An 18383-nucleotide genomic window follows, 5' to 3' on the forward strand; every position below is an offset into this window, starting at 1 on the left:
TGAGGAACATGGTTCTATTCCTTCAATCGCCAGCGATCATCAGTAAAAATATGCCTGCAGTTATTCCAATTTCTTTATTTATTCATATATTTATTTACCAGAGGAAAAAAAGTCAAAGAGTATATTTGCCACTATATATTATAAAGTATTACATACTATCCCTTTTGGAAAAACCTGGCGGAAAAAAACCTTGCTGCTGAAGTATACCCTTTTTTTATCCCTTCTATTAACAATTTTTAAATAAATTGGGTATTTCTTAGCCTGCGTACATCCGGTAAACGCAAGCTTAACCACTGGATATTATTATCCGATCGGATCGGATACCGGGGCCTTTGTACTCTATTTTATTGTCTCGTTCTAAGGTCTTTGTTTTTGGCTTTTGTTACATTGTGTTTTTGGTGCTGGTGCTCCCTAACATCGAAAAACTACCAAAAAATTTGAAAAGTGCATAGCAAAATTTCCATATCAGTGGATATGAAAACCAAATATCATTGGATATGAAAACCAAATCTTTAAAAGTCACAAATTTGATGATTATTGTGAGACAAAGGTACACAACCATTAAAAAGTACAACATGAGAGCATGGTTTCTGACAAACGTGGATATTACTAATATGCACATTTTACATAAAAGATGTACACCAATGTCAGTTTAATACAATTTAGGTGCGTAGCCAGTATTGGTTGGCTTAGGGAGGGGGGGGGGGGGGGATAGTGCAGTCATCTATAATATAAGAAAAGTCTAAACTTTGGCGATCACCACTTTTTTCAGTTTTTGGTGGCCAAGGAGTGTGCCCTGCGCTCACCCCTAGCAACATGAGGTGATTTCATTAACATTCCAGTGGTCTAATTACTAGCTCATCAAAACCTGTTTCCTCATCAAATTCCCTGGTGAAATTTAGCTGTTGACTGTTACCTATTACGACTTCCGCTGTAGTAAAGATAATCATGTTACCCATGACATGTCCTCCGATGACCCGTCCCTCCTTGTCCCCTAGGGACACATGTAGATGGCCCCCACCAGATATGGTCCCTACAAGGGACAAAATCTCAAACTGCCCATTTAGTTCCATGATCTGATGAGAAAAACTAGGAGATTAATATCCTCATTTATAAAAATAATAATTATAATACCCCTATAGCTGCCAAGTTCTATGGGCTTTACATTTTAAAATCCTACTAGCTATTAACAATACTAATGTTGGAAACCCAAGCTTCAAGTTAACCCCCATATGTTTTGTCAAATTCAGGGCAGAGAAACAGAAAGATAGTTCCCATTTTTCAAACTGGAACCCTTTCCAGCAGATGTAAGAGGCCCCAGGCCACCTGTCAACAGCACCCAACGACAAAAAATTTCACAACCGGCCTAAAATGAGTTAAGATGCCGTTTTTATTTGTTTGCAGTCATTTTTATACAACATAGAGCTTTCCTAGATATTTTTTATCAGTTCGGGTTTTCTAGGCGAAATAACAGCCATCCGAAAAATCTAGTTACTCATTCCGAGGCATCCAAAACTCCTAGCGATTCTAAGATCCTTAAGAGAAATTTATAGGTAATGTACCTTGTATACTCGCTCCCGAAAATACTAGGGTTCCTTTTTTCAAAGCCTGTCCGACATAAAAATCTCCTGAAAATGGTGATGGTGGTAAAACAAGTAACTCCGAAAAACATAGGTGATCCAGCTCTCTTCCTGAGAAACATAGGTGATCTAGAAATGAAAATTCAGGAAAAAGTAGACATAGGCCCACCCCGAAATCCATAGGTGACCTTGCTTCCAAACAGATATTTGACCGAAAATGGTGGTTGGGTGGCCTTGGTTGGCCCCACCCCCCACCCCCTTCGGACTAAATCTTTAAGCAGGGGGGCGTAAGGGTTTGAGGTGATGCTGTTTTGCCTTAAATCTGGCATGGTTTTTCATATTTTTTTCCACATTATTTCGGTTTCTCTAGCCTTTTGCAGTTGATGGTTATTGACGGTTTTGCTTTTTTTGGAATTTTTATGTGTTGTTTTTTTCAATTTTTACACACCCCTTACTTCCAAAGGCTTCCCACTCACGTCAGTGAAGGATTTCTAAGGACATATGAATTCACACAAATAAACATATATAAGTTATATCGGGGAAGTTCACTTCCCTGGTTATATCTTCATTCTCTAATTCATAAAATTTTATCAATCGTAACTCGTAAAATTGAGCTTCTATGGAAGAAAAAACACCACAGACGGATACATTTACATCCAAAATAAGTTTATTTCATTATTAGAGAATGAAGATATAACTTATAGAAATCCTTCACTGAAGCGGGTGGGAAGCCTGCGTTACTCCCACGGGAGCTAAATTTCACAAATTCCCTGACGCATGAATATCTGGGTACGCCCCAGATATAACACAAGTAGGACTAATAACTTGTAATAATATTTGGTATTCACCTCGTTTGGGTCGCCTTTGCTGCTAACAGTGGCGTTTGCGAGTCGAATGGTACCACTTCTCACGCTCCCGACACACGTCAGAACAAACGCTGACCCGAGGTCATTTTCAGACACAAAACGCTTCAAACCTGAGACTAGCTCTTCTCCAGGCTTTAGTCGTATAGCATGGCACGTTAGAAGACCCGATGGAGGCTTGTCAGTAAGTTTCTTTTTCTTGTATTCTGGCTCTTCCAAACTTGCCGCCATTTCATAGAAGTCTGGGGCGAGCGCATTTGAGAAGACACAGGTGCCCCATCAGTCTAGTTTTGACTCAAGCTAAACCTGTATACAGGAAACTACAAATTGGGGAATCGTTCATTAAAACCAACTATTTCGTTCAACCACACCTTTTTGTTATTGTTTACAATTGAAAATACAGCGGTTCATTTGAAAGAAAACTTTATAAAAATAATTTACGATTGAAATCTGACACTTTATTAATGATATTTTATAGAAAGCTAGTTATGAATCGTTGGAGAAAAGGTAGGAAAGGCTCTGTTCAGTGACTGTTATGACTTAGTGTACAGCATGAAAACCATACTGTACAAAAGATAACAGATTTGATGGGTTCATATCCAGAATTGCTCATTGAGAGACTAATCAAATTTCATAGATGTCTCACAAATCTGAACGAATACGCCATTTTTTGTGCACACTTTTCCGGCACTAAGAATGAAAAATGGCGCTTCCATCATTCTTAAAACTTTTAGCTTATTCAACTTTGCAGTGGTACTGACTAACATTAGCCTGTATAGAGACCTCCGTAAATCAAAGGAATTACGGAGGTCTGTATACTGGCTAACTAAAATAATAGAAATCAATTCTTGTGAGCAGCTCAAGCTCGTATCAAAGACTCAAAGTATTCCAAAGGAACGTTTATTTACAAGCAAATCTCATCTATTCACAGTCGTTTCTAAATTTTAGACAAAATAGCATCTTTAGATTTGATATCCTATCAAGATGTATATTTATGCTGCTTCGATTCTCTCCAATTGGGCAAAGGCCAAGGTTGTTAGAGGCAAGGTGAAAAAGACGGTCACTTAGTGAGCTTCTTCTGTACTAGATCCACGAGTCTGTCGGAGATTCTCTCAAGCACAGACTCAATCCTTGCGTCCTCCTCCTCCACCGCCATAAGCACGCTCGCCTCAGACGCCCGCCTGCCCATCATGCTCGCGGGCTCAGCCCTTATCCGGTCCAGGTTACCTGTGGAGAAGCTGTAAGAACTGGACAGTGGCTTGGAGTCAAAGGGAGCGGCCCTGAGTCGCCCCCCTAGGTTGGCGTATTTGCGCCTGTTACGGCAGTGGTAGATCTGCTCTTCCATTGCGCTGAAGGTAGCGGATAGGAGAGACAGCACACTTGCAGCCTCTTCCGATTGCTCTTCTTCTAGGGCCTAGAACAACAACAAAAGATAATAAGGACTCAAGAGCCGACTTGTGTGCAACTGTTGTTTCGGACATTGAAATATCTTATCATTTTCCCAAATATTGTTATCCAAGACTATTATATGATTTAGAAATAGACTGGATACGTTTTTAATATCGGATGGATTCAATTTAACAGTGATTTGAGTGGATTTTTGTCGCTACTGAAACGTATACTACATACCATAGAACGATGGTATACAAAAATACAGGTAATAGCTTGAAGTTTAGTAATATTAGGCTAGTGTTTTATTAAAGTGCTTTTCCAAATGCAAATGTTGCAAGCGTGAACAAAGTTGATTGCTTTTACTGCAACTATTTGCATTTGGAATTGTATGTATACGAGAACACTATAAAATTTGCTATCACTATGCCAACAGCCCAGTCTCTACACGTCAAAGGAAAACTGACCGCACATAACAAGGCACTAAGGTAAATAGTTGCGGATTAAGCAGTTTTGCGTTTTACATAGCCCCGTGAGCTTTCCTCTTATTTGAGAACTGGATGACCCAATTCCATGTAGCACCCTATTATGCTAATTAGGCACTTTAACCGCCATGTTTGTGCTAATGGCCCAAAAGCCTTGTCTTCATGCGCTCTCGTCTCGTCCCAGTCCTCTCATGACATATTGAAACTGGGCTATTGAAATGCGAGACTGATTGGTTGGTACCTTGGTGTGTAGATCTGTGACACTTTGGAATGCCCTCACCAGTTTATTGACAGCATCTTCACACACCTCACGGGTCAGACCACTTGACAAGTCGACGGAGTCTAAAAGAAAGCCAGACGCTTAGATTTTCCATTGACGCAGAATCGTATCAAAAACAGGCTGTTTTACTTATGAACCAACGAACTGTGGGTCACATCAGCAGTGTAGCAATGTTTCAAGTGCTGGGAAGGTCTCAGCATGAATAAAGGCAAGGTTTTGGAAAAGGCATCCTTCCAGTGATTGAAGGAGTCCAATAAACAGGGCTTCTGGAATTACGCGCTTGTGCGGAAGCGCGTAATTTGGCTTTTTCCGCGTAGTCCGCGTAATCCACAAATTTCCGCGAAATCCCGCGTAATTTGGCTCGTAAATTTTGAAAGACAAAACATTTAAGAAGCGCTCCGCTAATCCATTCAAGATGAAATGCAATACTCAAAAAAATGATTTTTTAATAATTTGTCTATAGACTTATATTTGTCTCCTTATTACAAAAATGTGTTTCTTTTTAAAATCGAACGAATATTAAATATTTTATGGATTTTCCTTATTTTTCTCGGCTTGACCCCGAAAAACACTACAAAATTTGAACCAAGTATCGCTACCTGCAGCGCGAAAAATAAACAGCGCAGAAACACAACAACACCACAGGAGGCAACCAGGATATGTACTCTCAATATTATTTTAATCTCGGCTTAATCCAGTTAAAATAGAATATTTGACAGATTTTCTCAAATATAGCCTCGCATCCATCATTTTGCACGATCGTCAAACCGACAAATTGAGGCCTTAAAAGTCGCATCTGGTACATTGCTCTATCAAAAATGGCCATTTTTCCTGAAAAGACAGTCACTTACTGGCCTAGAATCTGAAATAAAATTTTGGGGATAATAAAATCCGGAGCGCTGAGAGCGCCAAGAAGATACAACACTTCACAGGTTATTGACCTTTCAAACTTGGGCTAACTGTGACACCAACAGCTGAATTGGCAGGAAAATTTGGCTTTTGCCGACGCTCCCACCTCGAAACAACGCTGAAAACAAATTTGAGGACCAATAAATATGTGTGTTATCACTTGCATTCTTCGTTGTGCGAGATGATTTAGGCAAAACACGTATTTGAATAGATTATAACTAGTCTTGCGTAATGTTTGTGTCCAAACAATTCGTAACATAGATCAAAACAACAAATTAAGTGGTATCGAATTTTCCTTACCTCAGCTTGGGAAAGTACTTGATAGCCATCGTTTTTAATCAATGCTTGTTCCTCTACAAACGAATAAAATTCCTTTTAACTCGCTTCGGCTTGCGATCTCGGAATGTTTTTCATGGTGCTTCCACGTGACCGGCAGTGCACACAGGAGTCCCAAAGTTTCTCAAACACAATACAAAAAAAGAGAGAAAACAGAAAGAGCCCCTCATCAAAAAATCTGATTCCTTATTGTGGGATAGAATAAAATAAATAATGTCCAACCGTAAGGATTGCTTGAAATTGTAAGCCATCGAAATGATGTATTTTATTTCAATGCGGAGCGGAAGTTACACATCTTGTGTGAAATTGAAAGTTGGTAATAAACAGAAGTTTTTCATACCAGTACCAGGTACGTTCTATGAGTGTTTATACACTGGTTTCTTCTTGCTGTCCGTTTTGCACAGTTTTAGTGAGAATATGGCTTTTTGCTCATACTCTCAGTTCGTAGGCGGGGAGTGTTGCGCTAGTCAAGACAACCCTGGTATAGTGCGGTGCCTGAAAATCACAAACTGCACACAAGACATCAAGAAGCATCTCCGTTTCTTAGGGGTGAGAGATTCACCAAAGCTGGTTCTGGCCGGTGCAGGTAAAACATTTTCAACATTGATGAACTATGAATAACCACTTTTTAAAACCTACAGTTTGATTTGCTGTTCAGGTAATGTCTGTGTCCAAACAATTCGTGGCATTCAGCTTGGGAAAGCACTTGATAGGCATCGTTTTTTTTTATCAATGTCCGTTATTGTTTAGTCATTGCTGTGAAATTGTATCCGAAGTATCCGAAATATATTAACAAAAACTGATAGCAAGGAATTTTCTAAAACGGACACAAAATATCACAATAGTTTGAAAGCCCCAAAAATTAATGTATATGTCACAGAGGAAATCATTCTGTACAGTACAAAATCAGATCTACATGGTAGAATCTAGCGCTCTATGGGGGGATCTGGCTTTTGCGCTGTCTACGGGGTATCTGGCTCTGGCGCTTCCCACCGTGATATCTGGCTTTAGCTCTGTCGATAAGGAAATCTGGTTTTGGCACTGTCCACGGGGGGATCTTGCTCTGGCGCTGTCCACGGGAGGGATCTTGCTCTGGCGCTGTCCACGGGGGGATCTTGCTCTGGCGCTGTTCACGGGGGGATCTTGCTCTGGTGCTGTCCACGGGGGGATCTTGCTCTGGCGCTGTCCACGGGGGTTTCTTGCTCTGGCGCTGTCCACGGGGGGATCTTGCTCTGGCGCTGTCCACGGGGGGAACTTGCTCTGGCGCTGTCCACGGGGGGAACTTGCTCTGGCGCTGTCCACGGGGGGACCTTGCTCTGGCGCTGTCCACGGGGGGATCTTGCTGTGGCGCTGTCCACGTGGGGATTTGGCTCTGGTGCTGTCTACGTGGGGATCTTGCTCTGGCGCTGTCCACGGGGGTTTCTTGCTCTGGCGCTGTCCACGGGGGGATCTTGCTCTGGCGCTGTCCACGGGGGGACCTTGCTCTGGCGCTCTCCACGGGGGTTTCTTGCTCTGGCGCTGTCCACGGGGGGATCTTGCTGTGGCGCTTTCCACGGGGGGAACTTGCTCTGGCGCTGTCCACGGGGGGACCTTGCTCTGGCGCTGTCCACGGGGGGATCTTGCTGTGGCGCTGTCCACGTGGGGATTTGGCTCTGGTGCTGTCCACGGGGGGATCTTGCTCTGGCGCTTTCCACGGGGGTTTCTTGCTGTGGTGCTGTCCACGGGGGGATCTTGCTCTGGCGCTGTCCACGGGGGGATCTTGCTGTGGCGCTGTCCACGTGGGGATTTGGCTCTGGTGCTGTCCACGGGGGGATCTTGCTCTGGCGCTTTCCACGGGGGTTTCTTGCTGTGGTGCTGTCCACGGGGGGATCTTGCTCTGGCGCTGTCCACGGGGGTTTCTTGATGTGGCGCTGTCCACGTGGGGATTTAGCTCTGGTGCTGTCCACGTGGGGATCTGGCTTTTGCGCTGTCCATGGGGTATCTGGCTCTAGCTCTGTCCACCGTGATATCTGGCTCTGCCTTTGTCAATAAGGAAATCTGGTTCTGGCGCTGTCCACAGGGGGTCTTGCTCTGGCGCTGTCCACGGGGGTTTCTTGCTGTGCCGCTGCCCACGGCGCGATCTTGCTCTGGCGCTGTCCACGGGGGGATCTTGCTCTGGCGCTGTCCATGGGGGTTTCTTGCTGTGGCGCTGTACCACGGGGGGATCTGGCTCTGGCGCTGTCCACTGGGGGGATCTGGCTCTTGCTATGTCCACGGGAATATCTGTCTCTGGCGCTGTCCACCGTGGTATCTGGCTCTGGCTCTGTCAACAAGGAAATCTTGATCAGGCGCCGTCCACGGGGGGGATCTTGCTCTGGGGCTGTCCACGGGGGGGGGGGGGGGGGGGGATCTTGCTCTAGTTCTGTCCATGGGGGGACCGACTTTGGCGCTATCCACGGGGGGGATATGGTTCGGGCGCTGTCCACGGGGGGTATGGTTCGGAGGTTCTCGCTCTGGCGCTGTCCACGGGGGGATCTGGCTCTGGCGCTGTAAACAGGAATATCTGGATCTTGCGCTGTCCACGGATATTCCACTTTCCGCTTAGCGCGGCTCCGGTGACTGACCAAAATACTAGGCAGCAGCAGTTTTTATGATTACTGCGCCATCTGATGCGCCATGTGCATCACGGTGGCTTGGGCAGATAGGGAGCTTTGTGTATTTTCCTTCAGGGTCAAACAAATCTGGACAGCAAATCAAACTGTATGTTATAAAAAGTGGTTATTCATGAGCGTCAATGTTAAAATTGTTTTACCTGCACTGGCCAGAAGCAGCTTTGCTTCGTAATTTAGCGATAAAACGGAGATGCTTCTTGATATCTTGAGTGCAGTTTGTGATATTCACGCACTGCACTATATCAGGGTTGTCTTGACTAGCGAAACACGCCCCGCCTACGAACTGAGAGTATGAGCAAAAAGCCATATTCATTAAAACTGTGCAAAACGGACAGCAAGAAGAAACCAGTGTATAAAAACTCATAGAACGTACCTGGTACCTGGTACTGGTATAAAAAACTATCTGTTTATTGCCACATGTCAATTTCACACGAATAAAATCCATCATCCGATAACTTCAATGGCTTACAATTTCAAACAATCCTTACAGTTGGACATTATTTATTTTATTCTATTCCAAAATAAGGAATCAGATTTTTTGATTGGTTGCTCTTTCTCTTTTCTCTCTTTTATTTTTGCATTGTGTTTGAGAAACTTTGGGATTCCTGTGTGCGCTGCCGGTCACGTGGAAGCACCATGAAAAACATTCCGTGATCGCAAGCCGTTTTTATGCGTTTGTAGAGGAACAAGCATTGATAAAAAACGATGCATATCAAGAACTTTCCCAAGCTGAGGTGAGGAAAATTTAAAACCACTCAGCTTGTTGTTTTGATCTATGTTACGAATTCTTTGGACACAAAGATTACGCAAGACTAGTTATAATCCATTCAAATAATCACTCAAATACGTGTTTTTTTTTAATCATCTCGCACAACGAAGAATGCAAGTAATAACACACATATTTATTGGTCCTCAAATTTGTTTTCAGCGTTGTATCGATGAGGGAGCTTCTGCAAAAGCCAAATTTCCCTGCGAATTCAGCAGTTGGTGTCATAGTTAGCCCAAGTTGAAAGGTTAAATACATGTGAAGTGTTGTATCTTCTTGGCGCTCTCAGCGCTCCGGATTTTATTATCCCCAAAATTTTATTTCAGATTCTAGGCAAGTAAGTGACTATCTTTTCAGGAAAAATGACCATTTTTGATAGAGCAATGTACCAGATGCGACTTTTAAGGCCTCAATTTGTCGGTTTAACGATCGTGCAAAATGATGGATGCGAGGCTATATTTGAGAAAATCTGTCAAATATTCTATTTTAACTGGATTAAGCCGAGATTAAAATAATATTGAGAGCATATATCCTGCTTGCCTCCTGTGGTGTTGTTGTGTTTCTGCGCTGTTTATTTTTCGCGCTGCAGGTAGCGATACTTGGTTCAAATTTTGTAGTGTTTTTCGGGGTCAAGCCGAGAAAAATAAGGAAAACTCCATAAAATATTTAATATTCGTTCGATTTTAAAAAGAAACACATTTTTGTAATCCGGAGACAAATGTAAGTCTATAGACAAATTATTGAAAAATCATTTTTTTGAGTATTGCATTTCATCTTGAATGGATTAGCGGAGCGCTTCTTAATTGCACAGCTGATGTGTTCTTTTAGGTTTGTTACCTCTATTTCTCGTAACAAAAGAGAGATATTCTTCGTAAGGGTGCGATATTTCGAACTGAATAAACAAATAAAATGACTAGGCGTTCTGTGTTAAACCGCGACTAACCTAGGACTAATAATAAAATACCTATTTTAATTGGCTGGTGGCTAGAAGCCAATGAAAACTTGCCTAAGATATTTTCACGCAAAAAAATAACCTTTTAAAGTTATTTCGTGCTTTCCTTCGGTACAAAATGTAGTTTGGGCGTAACAGTTGATATTCCGTGTAATTTAGCGCGTAATTCAGTAAAGATTCCCGCAAAATTTTGATTTTTAAAGAAAAATGTATTACAAAATCCCGCGTAATTTAGCGCGTAATGATTGATTTTCCACGTAATTTAGCAAAGAATCCCGCGTAATTTTAAGTTTTTTTCCGCGTTATTCCAAAAGCCCTGAATAAATAGAGAAATCCCCCTTTTGATTCTTTCAAAGTCGAACAGAAGTGTCTGTAAAGTAACAAAGTCTCTCACAAATTCACTCACCAGGGACGTAGCAGGGGGTAAGGCACTGGGGCGTAAACAAACCCTCAACGTCTACTGTATCAGTATAGCCTCATCTTTACCTTCAAATATCACTTACCTCTGTCCTTGCCAATAGGTGACTTCCGGGACGATACAGGGGGCGACAAACCACCCGCCCCCTCCCCCTCATCGCAATGCACGTTAAGCGGCAAGCTGATCGGCTGAGGTGGAGGACACGCGATGGCCGCGGAGAGTTCAGCGGTCAAGCTCGTCACATCAAGGAACGGAAGTATCCCTCCGTCCGAATGCGACCTTTGCTTCTCCCTCTCATCGCTCACTTTAAGGTGCTCTATACCTAGGGACTTAGATCGGTCACTCTTACAAACAGGCGCTGGTTGCTCGCTCTCTGTCGGAGCACTTTCACCCGTGTCGGAGACTTCTACTAGAGGTTTCCTCTCGATGTAACTAGGCTCCGAGAGTTCTTGTTCCGCTGCTAGAGCGATTTCAGATTCCACTTTCCCATCCTCGCTTCGGGGGGAGGAACCCTGACTTCCCTGGGACAAGATGGCAGACTCCCCAACAACCCCACCCTTGTCTCTAGGTGGAGACCCCTTTCTTCCTCTGGGGGATGCATTAGCCTCTTCCACAACCTCAGGTATATCCATGGTTGACATGACGCGCGTAGGAGGCACACTCATGTCTAGAGTTGGAGCATCTTTCGCTGAGGGTTTCATCCTCTGGTCCAGATCTCCCATGGATCTCGCCTTCGCTTTTCTCTCCTCAGCCGACACCCTACCCCGCTTGTCCCGTAGCTGCGCCTTCTCGACCTGCTTTGAGATGGTCGCCTCCGTGCTCTTCACGGTACTCACGAAGGCTGGCAAGGACTTTCGGTCTTCTTTCTTATCCTTGGACTTGAAGCCGCCGAATCCTAGCGTCCGTCTCCACGAAGACTTGGTATGAGCGGTGAGAGAGGTCATCGAGTCCCTCTTTTCTAGTTTACCTGACGGTGGATCCTTCTTTTGCTTGTCTTTTTCCTTACTCTCCTTTTCCTCTTTTTTAGTTTTCTCTTTTTCCCTACTCTCCTTTTCCTCCTTTTTGGTTTTCTCTTTTTCCTTTTCTCGTTCCTTCTCCTCTTTTTTAGTTTTCTCTTTATGCTTTTCCTCCTTTTTCATCCTTTCCTTTTCCTTTTCTTTTTTCTCCTCTTTTAACTCCTTGTCCGACTTTTTGTCCCTCGGGATGTCTTTCTCTTCTAAAAGAGAATGCTGTGGAAAGTAATCGTAAGATGTTTCATCAAACACTTTGCCAATACGGAAACCTTGTTCTTGTTGCAACCAAAATAACAACAAATTTTAGAAATTAAATGAAATTCATACAGATAACGGAAAATGTTTTACTACACCGTAAAAGGAGGGTGCATTGAGTGCGGTAGCAATATAGTTGGCACATTCAACAATTTTTAATCAATTAAGCATTAATTAATCATACCACTGTACTACTGAAAATCGTCCACAATGGTTTTATTGGTTTATCTTACAAAGCTGCCAAGGTGGCTACGATATTGCACGTCGCATGGTATAAAACGAGAAAAGTGCTTACATTTTCAGTGCTGGAGGGATCTTTCTTGGTTGGATGTTCAAGCAGTTCTGCGAGACTTTGTCTGGGCCGTGCAGGGACCTCGGGACTCTTTCTGCCATTATCACGCAGAACCCACACATCGTTGTCCCTCTCGGGCACAAGTTTCGTTGCATCTTGGGTAACACTCAAAGGCGCATGCCCCGAGTCATCCCGTGATACCACAGGAGCCCCAAGACCCCGCACGACGCTTATGTTGTCTGGTGAGCTATTTGTGTCTGGTTTTGCGTCGCTAGTTTCTATGGGATTAGTGTTCTTTGCATTTTTCGAGGAAAATGCAGAATTGGATTCAGATACTAGGCGTGTCTACAACAAGAAATAATCCAGCAATCAGTACATCAATCAACTAATTCAACATCTGTCAATCAGTCAGTACATCAATCAACTAATTCAACATCTGTCAATCAGTCAGTACATCGATTAACTAATTCAACATCTGTCCATCAGTCAGTACATCGATCAACTAATTCAACATCTGTCCATCAATCAGTACATCGATCAACTAATTCAACATCTGTCCATCAGTCAGTACATCGATCAACTAATTCAACATCTGTCCATCAGTCAGTACATCGATTAACTAATTCAACATCTGTCTATCAGTCAGTACATCGATCAACTAATTCAACATCTGTCCATCAGTCAGTACATCGATCAACTAATTCAACATCTGTCCATCAGTCAGTACATCGATCAACTAATTCAATATCTGTCCATCAATCAGTACATCGATCAACTAATTCAACATCTGTCAATCAGTCAGTACATCGATCAACTAATTCAACATCTGTCTATCAGTCAGTACATCGATCAACTAATTCAACATCTGTCCATCAGTCAGTACATCGATCAACTAATTCAACATCTGTTCATATGTCAGTACATCGATCAACTAATTCAACATCTGTCCATCAGTCAGTACATCAATCAACTAATTCAACATCTGTCCATCAATCAGTACATCAATCAACTAATTCAACATCTGTCCATCAGTCAGTACATCGATCAACTAATTCAACATCTGTCCATCAGTCAGTACATCGATCAACTAATTCAACATCTGTCCATCAGTCAGTACATCAATCAACTAATTCAACATCTGTCCATCAGTCACAGTACATCGATCAACTAATTCAACATCTGTCCATCAGTCAGTACATCGATCAACTAATTCAACATCTGTCCATCAGTCAGTACATCGATCAACTAATTCAACATCTGTCCATCAGTCAGTACATCGATCAACTAATTCAACATCTGTCCATCAGTCAGTACATCGATCAACTAATTCAACATCTGTCCATCAGTCAGCAGCGGCGTAGCCAGGATTTTTAACAGGAGGGGGCCCAAAAGGTCCTTTCAAGGCATTTTCTCTTATAATTTAGATAATGTCTAATACATTTATTGTATTTTTGGCAGCTTTAAGAGGGGGGGGGGGGGGGGCTGCACCCCCACAGGCTACGCCCCTGAATCAGTCCATCGATCATCAGATCATCCAATTAATCATCTGTCAATTAGTCAGTCCATCGGTCAACCAATAAATCAATCAGTCCACCGATCAATTAATCAATCATCATATGATAATATTGATGTGATTCAAAGGACAAGGGCAAAAGTACAAGAAATGACCTTAACATAATCCCCAAACAAAACAAGGCAAAAGTCAGCCCCGACTTACAGAACAAAACCCAATCATCGGCGCGAGATTCCTACCTGAAATGGCGTCATATGTCTGGATGTGTTACTGTGGACCGGTGTGTCCGCATGGCATAATGACGTCACTAAACCATTCGTGGTCTTCTCTGACGCAATCTCCACAGATTCTACCGCAGATGAAGAACTCATTGGGGCTCTATCGAACGCATCATCTAACGAAGAGTCCTGCTTCACAATCACTGATGACGTCATAGATGACGTCACTGCTGAGCTTTCGGAAGAAGTCAACGATGGTGTTACCGATGGCGTTACTGATCGTGACCCTGATGACGTCACTACTGGCATCTCGGATGCTGACGTCACTGGAGATGTTTTCGCCGAGGTCCCAGATGTTTCAGTCGTTGACGAGGAACGAGTCAATATATCAGTGCTGCCCAATAACGATTGCTCGACACCCTGGTCCTTATTTGACAAAGTTCCGTCGTTCGTCGGACATGACATCTTGTTCTCGAGATTCGAGATCTCCTGAGCTTGGAATTGAGGTGGTTTCTCTTCTCTTGTTAAGGTCGGGTCAGTAGTTTCGCTGGAGATGCTGGCGGATCGGGGTGAGAGGGGTTTCAGGCTGATGTTGATCGAGGAGCTCAAGGGAGTGGTAGGCATCGTGGAGGTGGCAGGGGGTGTCGTCTTACCCTCTTTGCCTTTCCAGCCAAGCTGAGAAAAAAAAAACATGGTACAGGAAAATTGTAAGAAAGAATTATGTATGTCCATATTTTACGGAACTTTAAAAATGTTGCGATTCAGCTCACAAAATTGCTAAGAGTTGATGATATATGTGAAAGTATGTGGATATACAAGGACTAAATGATTAATCCCTCCCTTTCCTCGCCCTTGCACTTACTTAATACTCTCATCTGAGTAATCTAAGTTATGGCACCTACCGCTACAAAACCTACAGCTATAGCACCTACCGCTACAATACCTACCGCAATAGCACCTACCGCTACAGCACCTACCGCCACATCACCTACCGCTATAAGCCGCTCCCGTGTGGCATCTACAGCACGGGCCATTTCTTCTTTACGTTTCTTTATCTCTAGTTTGTGCTGAAAAAATGGTCGAGACAGTTGAGCTAATGCTCGGCTAGTAAGGGCTAACCCGAGTGTATCGGTTATTAAGGGGGGGGGGGGGGGGTTAGAGAGCGCGCAATAATGTGGGAATGACTTGAAAACTAACAAAGCACGCACCGGGGGTTCTCACTCTCTGTCCCATATACACGCACTCTCTGGATTATCCATCCCAAAATTGCCTGAAACCAATGTTGAAAAATCTTTGCTGGCCAGTGACACGATGTCGGCAGTCAAAACCAAACGTTTAAAGAGACGGGAAAGGGCACGGACAAACAATCGTTGTTTTACTGACGAGCGGAGATATTGACATTACCTGCTCAAGAGCAGCAGCGCGGGCCTTTTCGGCGTTTTCATCAATAGCCTGAAACCCATTAGAAACACCACCCCTACAAGATAGAACATGGGTTAATCACAAAGGAAACTGCAGGGCGAGGCGATGAAAGTACGAGGCAAACCAATCCATCTTAACTCTATGGTCCTACTCTCTCACGCACACTTAAGGTAATCTCATCAAGCCTGCTAGCCTTTTGGATTTCTATCGAACATACGTAGTCGAGTCCATGGATGAGTCCAAAGAGAAGAGGTATCTCGTTTGATCACCGATCATCCTGAATGGTGTTACTGCTTTTAGTCAAACCCCACTAAGTAAGCTTCCATCAATGCTGCACTCTAATTTGTTGACCTACTAGCAAGCTATCAGCTGTGCTGGATCTAAAAGTCAGAATACGGCAAATGACTCCACCATACAAATTGCCCTACAAGTGTAATTTGCCTAAAACAATGACCCCCCTCGCTTTCATGGTATTTGAGTCAATAGCTCATTTGGCCTTTTAGCTCGAGCTCGAGTTATGATTTTTAAATAGCTTAAGGCCACTCCCTTTCTAGCTTACCGCATGCTAAAGTGCGACTTCGAGAGGAACCGGGCCGAGATGCTGAGCCGAGACTGCAATAGAGGCAGGTTAGTTTCAGCAAAAGACGGAGCCACTTCCGGTGCAATCTCTACTTCCGGTTTGCACTTGGTGGGAGTCGAGCCCAGGCCCTCGAAGTACTTCCGGCACACCTCATCGTCTTCCTCGTCCGGGGTATCGGGTTTGTTGTCGCCATTGTCGTTCTTGCTCACTTCACTTTGTGGGGTCAGCGGTTCTTCGCTGTCATCTTCCTCGTCACTTGAGGACTCTTCTGAGGAGTAATGCAAAGGTCAGATAGTGATATTCAGCCGATAAACTTACACTAAAAATTCACGTGAAGTTTTGAGCGGCAAAATCGCGCAAAAATAAACACAGAAAAGGCTGCGGCTGTCATGCCAGGTGACAAATAAAATCTTTTGGTGAAAAAGATCCCTTTCTTACATCGAAACTTTTTGGTTGATTCACAAGCGCTGAATAAGTCGCTTTTTGATGTTGTTAATTTGGTGCTAAAACCCGGAGTTCGCGCGAGTTTGCCAGCAGAAACGGACACGTGATTTCAAGCAACAGGCGACTTGCCTACTGCTAAAGAAAAAAAAACTGACCTGAATTCTTTCTCTTGCCGGTAACACGGCTGTTACCCTCGTGCTGAAAGGTGAGTTGACATTTTATTATTATTATCATTGTGCACTACAGAAATTCTGCGATTTTTTGGACGCAAGAGAGCGTTGCGTGGCTCCGCCCGCTAGAGCTGCGAACGTGCCTAGCGTCGCAAAAGTCGGACATTGCCCAAGTCACCTACACTTTTGTTATCGTTTTCATTCAATATTTGTAAGACAAATTATGAGGTTACGTAAGAATCTCCGACAATTTTTAACGGAAAACACGAAAGATATTTCAAAATATAGAAAGCAGTGTGTCTATTGGAAGTTTCTTTGAGGATGTGACTGCTAATTTAGAGCGGATGGCCTGTTAAATATTTCGGATTCGAATAGATTCTTTTGTATTTTAACGGTTGAAGTTTCCGTCGGACCTCCGGAAGTAAACTGGTGACAACGCGGCTTTAAATTTCGAAATAGGAATCTAAAAACAAGTCACTCACTTCATTTACCAAATTCAAAGAAAAACATCGTAATAGCTTCCCTAAATAAGCCGATGGAAATGGATTCTTTTACTAAGATGCATCATGAAGTAGACATAAAGAGACGATACCTCCTGCTCATCTTCCACAGAGCGCCTTTCGGGCTGTTGCGCCGCCGTCACTTGAAACGATCTGAAACAAGCGTAACAGTCAGGCAACTAGACAAGTTTCCGTTACGCCATTAGTCACACAACAATCAGGATGGTCACGGTATCCGTCACATAACAGTTCTCGTCACGCTATTCCTTCAAATGTCCACGAACAAACACAAAGTCACGCCCTTTATCCCATTTTCTAAGAAAAAGAGCACCCAAGCCACATGACTGAAAAACTCCTTGTCACGCAGGGCGTCAAGACGTCATTCCAAATTGGTCAGGCAACACATGGTCACGTTCCAACGATGTAGAACACATAAGAAAGGAATGAATTATTTATTGTGATCACTCATAAGAAAAATGAATTTGTGAAACAAACGAATAAGCACAGCTCATGTGTTTTACCTTACTCTTATTGCTTTGAATTGCTGTTTATCAAGAAATAGCAACATAGTTTTATACATTTTATACTCTCAAGAGACAAGGATGTCAGTAGGCTCGTTTACTAGCCGCCTGTGAGCCCGCAGTACGTTCCTCGTTTAGGGGGCAGAGGATTGTATAACGCGAGGTTGGTACTTTATGTAGCCATCAATATAGTGTGTCCTAGATACTGACCCTAACCATATTATTGGCTTCATGTAGTACTGGCTGCCAAGCCTAAATTCGGCTGGAAATAGAGCCTAGCAAGTGAGATGCAGTGCGGTTAGATAATGCGTATTTATCACTTGATTACCCTGCTTATTTATCACTTCTTTGCCTTGCGTATTTAACACTTTTCCCTTTTTATCTTTATTTTAAGTGAGCTTATGCAAGCAAGACAGGTATTTCATCTAGCATGCCTGAAAAAGAAGATTTAAAGTGATGTTTCTTCTGAAAGATTACCTTGGCACCACTTTCTCTATTTTACTTGGGGTTAAATCATTGTTATCTCCATAGTGGCTGAACAGATCCCGGCGCGCCTCGCTGAGGTGGTGTACCCCGGTATGGACCATGTGGAACCTGTGCCACTGTCGACCGCCCGAGGCATGCAGGGACTCAAAGTGTTGCGTCATTTGCTTGACGCCACGGAAACCGGTTACCCTAAGATACAGACAGTTTTTTATAAGTGGTTAGTATGCGAGGATGGAAGAGAATGATAAGAACAAAGTGTTGCGTCATTTGCTTGACGCCACGGAAACCGGTTAGTGATACAGACAGGTTTGGATAAGTGGTTAGTATGCGAGGATGGAAG

The 18383-nt window shown here is 43.3% G+C and overlaps 2 protein-coding genes and 2 long non-coding RNA genes across 7 annotated transcripts in view; 1 reads left to right on the plus strand and 3 right to left on the minus strand.

Moving 5' to 3' along the window:
* Positions 1-57: 57 nt before the first annotated feature.
* LOC5520793 (bifunctional protein GlmU) lies at positions 58-2924 on the minus strand. Its single transcript, XM_048730786.1, has 2 exons — positions 2429-2924; positions 58-1076 (listed from the first exon to the last, which is right to left on the minus strand). The coding sequence occupies exons 1-2, from the start codon at positions 2672-2674 to the stop codon at positions 831-833; spliced, it is 492 nt and encodes a 163-aa protein (XP_048586743.1). The 5' UTR covers positions 2675-2924; the 3' UTR covers positions 58-830.
* Positions 2925-3329: 405 nt separating this feature from the next.
* Positions 3330-18383, minus strand: part of LOC5520794 (mitogen-activated protein kinase-binding protein 1) — a 43596-nt gene continuing 28542 nt past the window's right edge. The window contains exons 36-46 of one of the 4 annotated variants that reach the window (XM_048730782.1): positions 18035-18232; positions 17129-17189; positions 16522-16564; positions 15902-16187; positions 15325-15397; positions 14913-14987; positions 13942-14595; positions 12193-12534; positions 10715-11858; positions 4559-4659; positions 3330-3857 (exon numbers count right to left, since the gene is read on the minus strand). In XM_048730782.1, coding sequence (XP_048586739.1) covers positions 3504-3857; positions 4559-4659; positions 10715-11858; positions 12193-12534; positions 13942-14595; positions 14913-14987; positions 15325-15397; positions 15902-16187; positions 16522-16564; positions 17129-17189; positions 18035-18232 — 3331 coding nt within the window. In that variant the 3' untranslated portion in view covers positions 3330-3503. Of the gene's footprint in view, positions 3858-4558; positions 4660-10714; positions 11859-12192; positions 12535-13941; positions 14596-14912; positions 14988-15324; positions 15398-15901; positions 16191-16521; positions 16565-17128; positions 17190-18034; positions 18233-18383 lie in introns of all 4 variants that reach the window. The other 3 variants (XM_032365734.2, XM_048730783.1, XM_032365735.2) reach the window with 3 other exon arrangements.
* LOC125568438 lies at positions 5260-6997 on the minus strand. Its single transcript, XR_007312369.1, has 2 exons — positions 5807-6997; positions 5260-5624 (listed from the first exon to the last, which is right to left on the minus strand). It is a non-coding gene; the product is annotated as an uncharacterized LOC125568438 (long non-coding RNA).
* LOC125568439 lies at positions 9102-9787 on the plus strand. The gene is made up of 2 exons (XR_007312370.1): positions 9102-9227; positions 9422-9787. It is a non-coding gene; the product is annotated as an uncharacterized LOC125568439 (long non-coding RNA).

This window comes from Nematostella vectensis, chromosome 7, assembly GCF_932526225.1.
Source record: "Nematostella vectensis chromosome 7, jaNemVect1.1, whole genome shotgun sequence".
Taxonomy (NCBI): Eukaryota; Metazoa; Cnidaria; class Anthozoa; order Actiniaria; family Edwardsiidae; genus Nematostella; species Nematostella vectensis.

Bases quoted from the DNA above. Each gene is read 5' to 3' on its own strand.
- LOC5520793 (XM_048730786.1), bottom strand. From the start codon at position 2,674: ATGGCGGCAAGTTTGGAAGAGCCAGAATACAAGAAAAAGAAACTTACT. The intron at 1,077-2,428 runs GTGAATACCAAA...TTTTCTCATCAG, and splicing joins GCAAAGGCGACCCAAACGAG to ATCATGGAACTAAATGGGCA.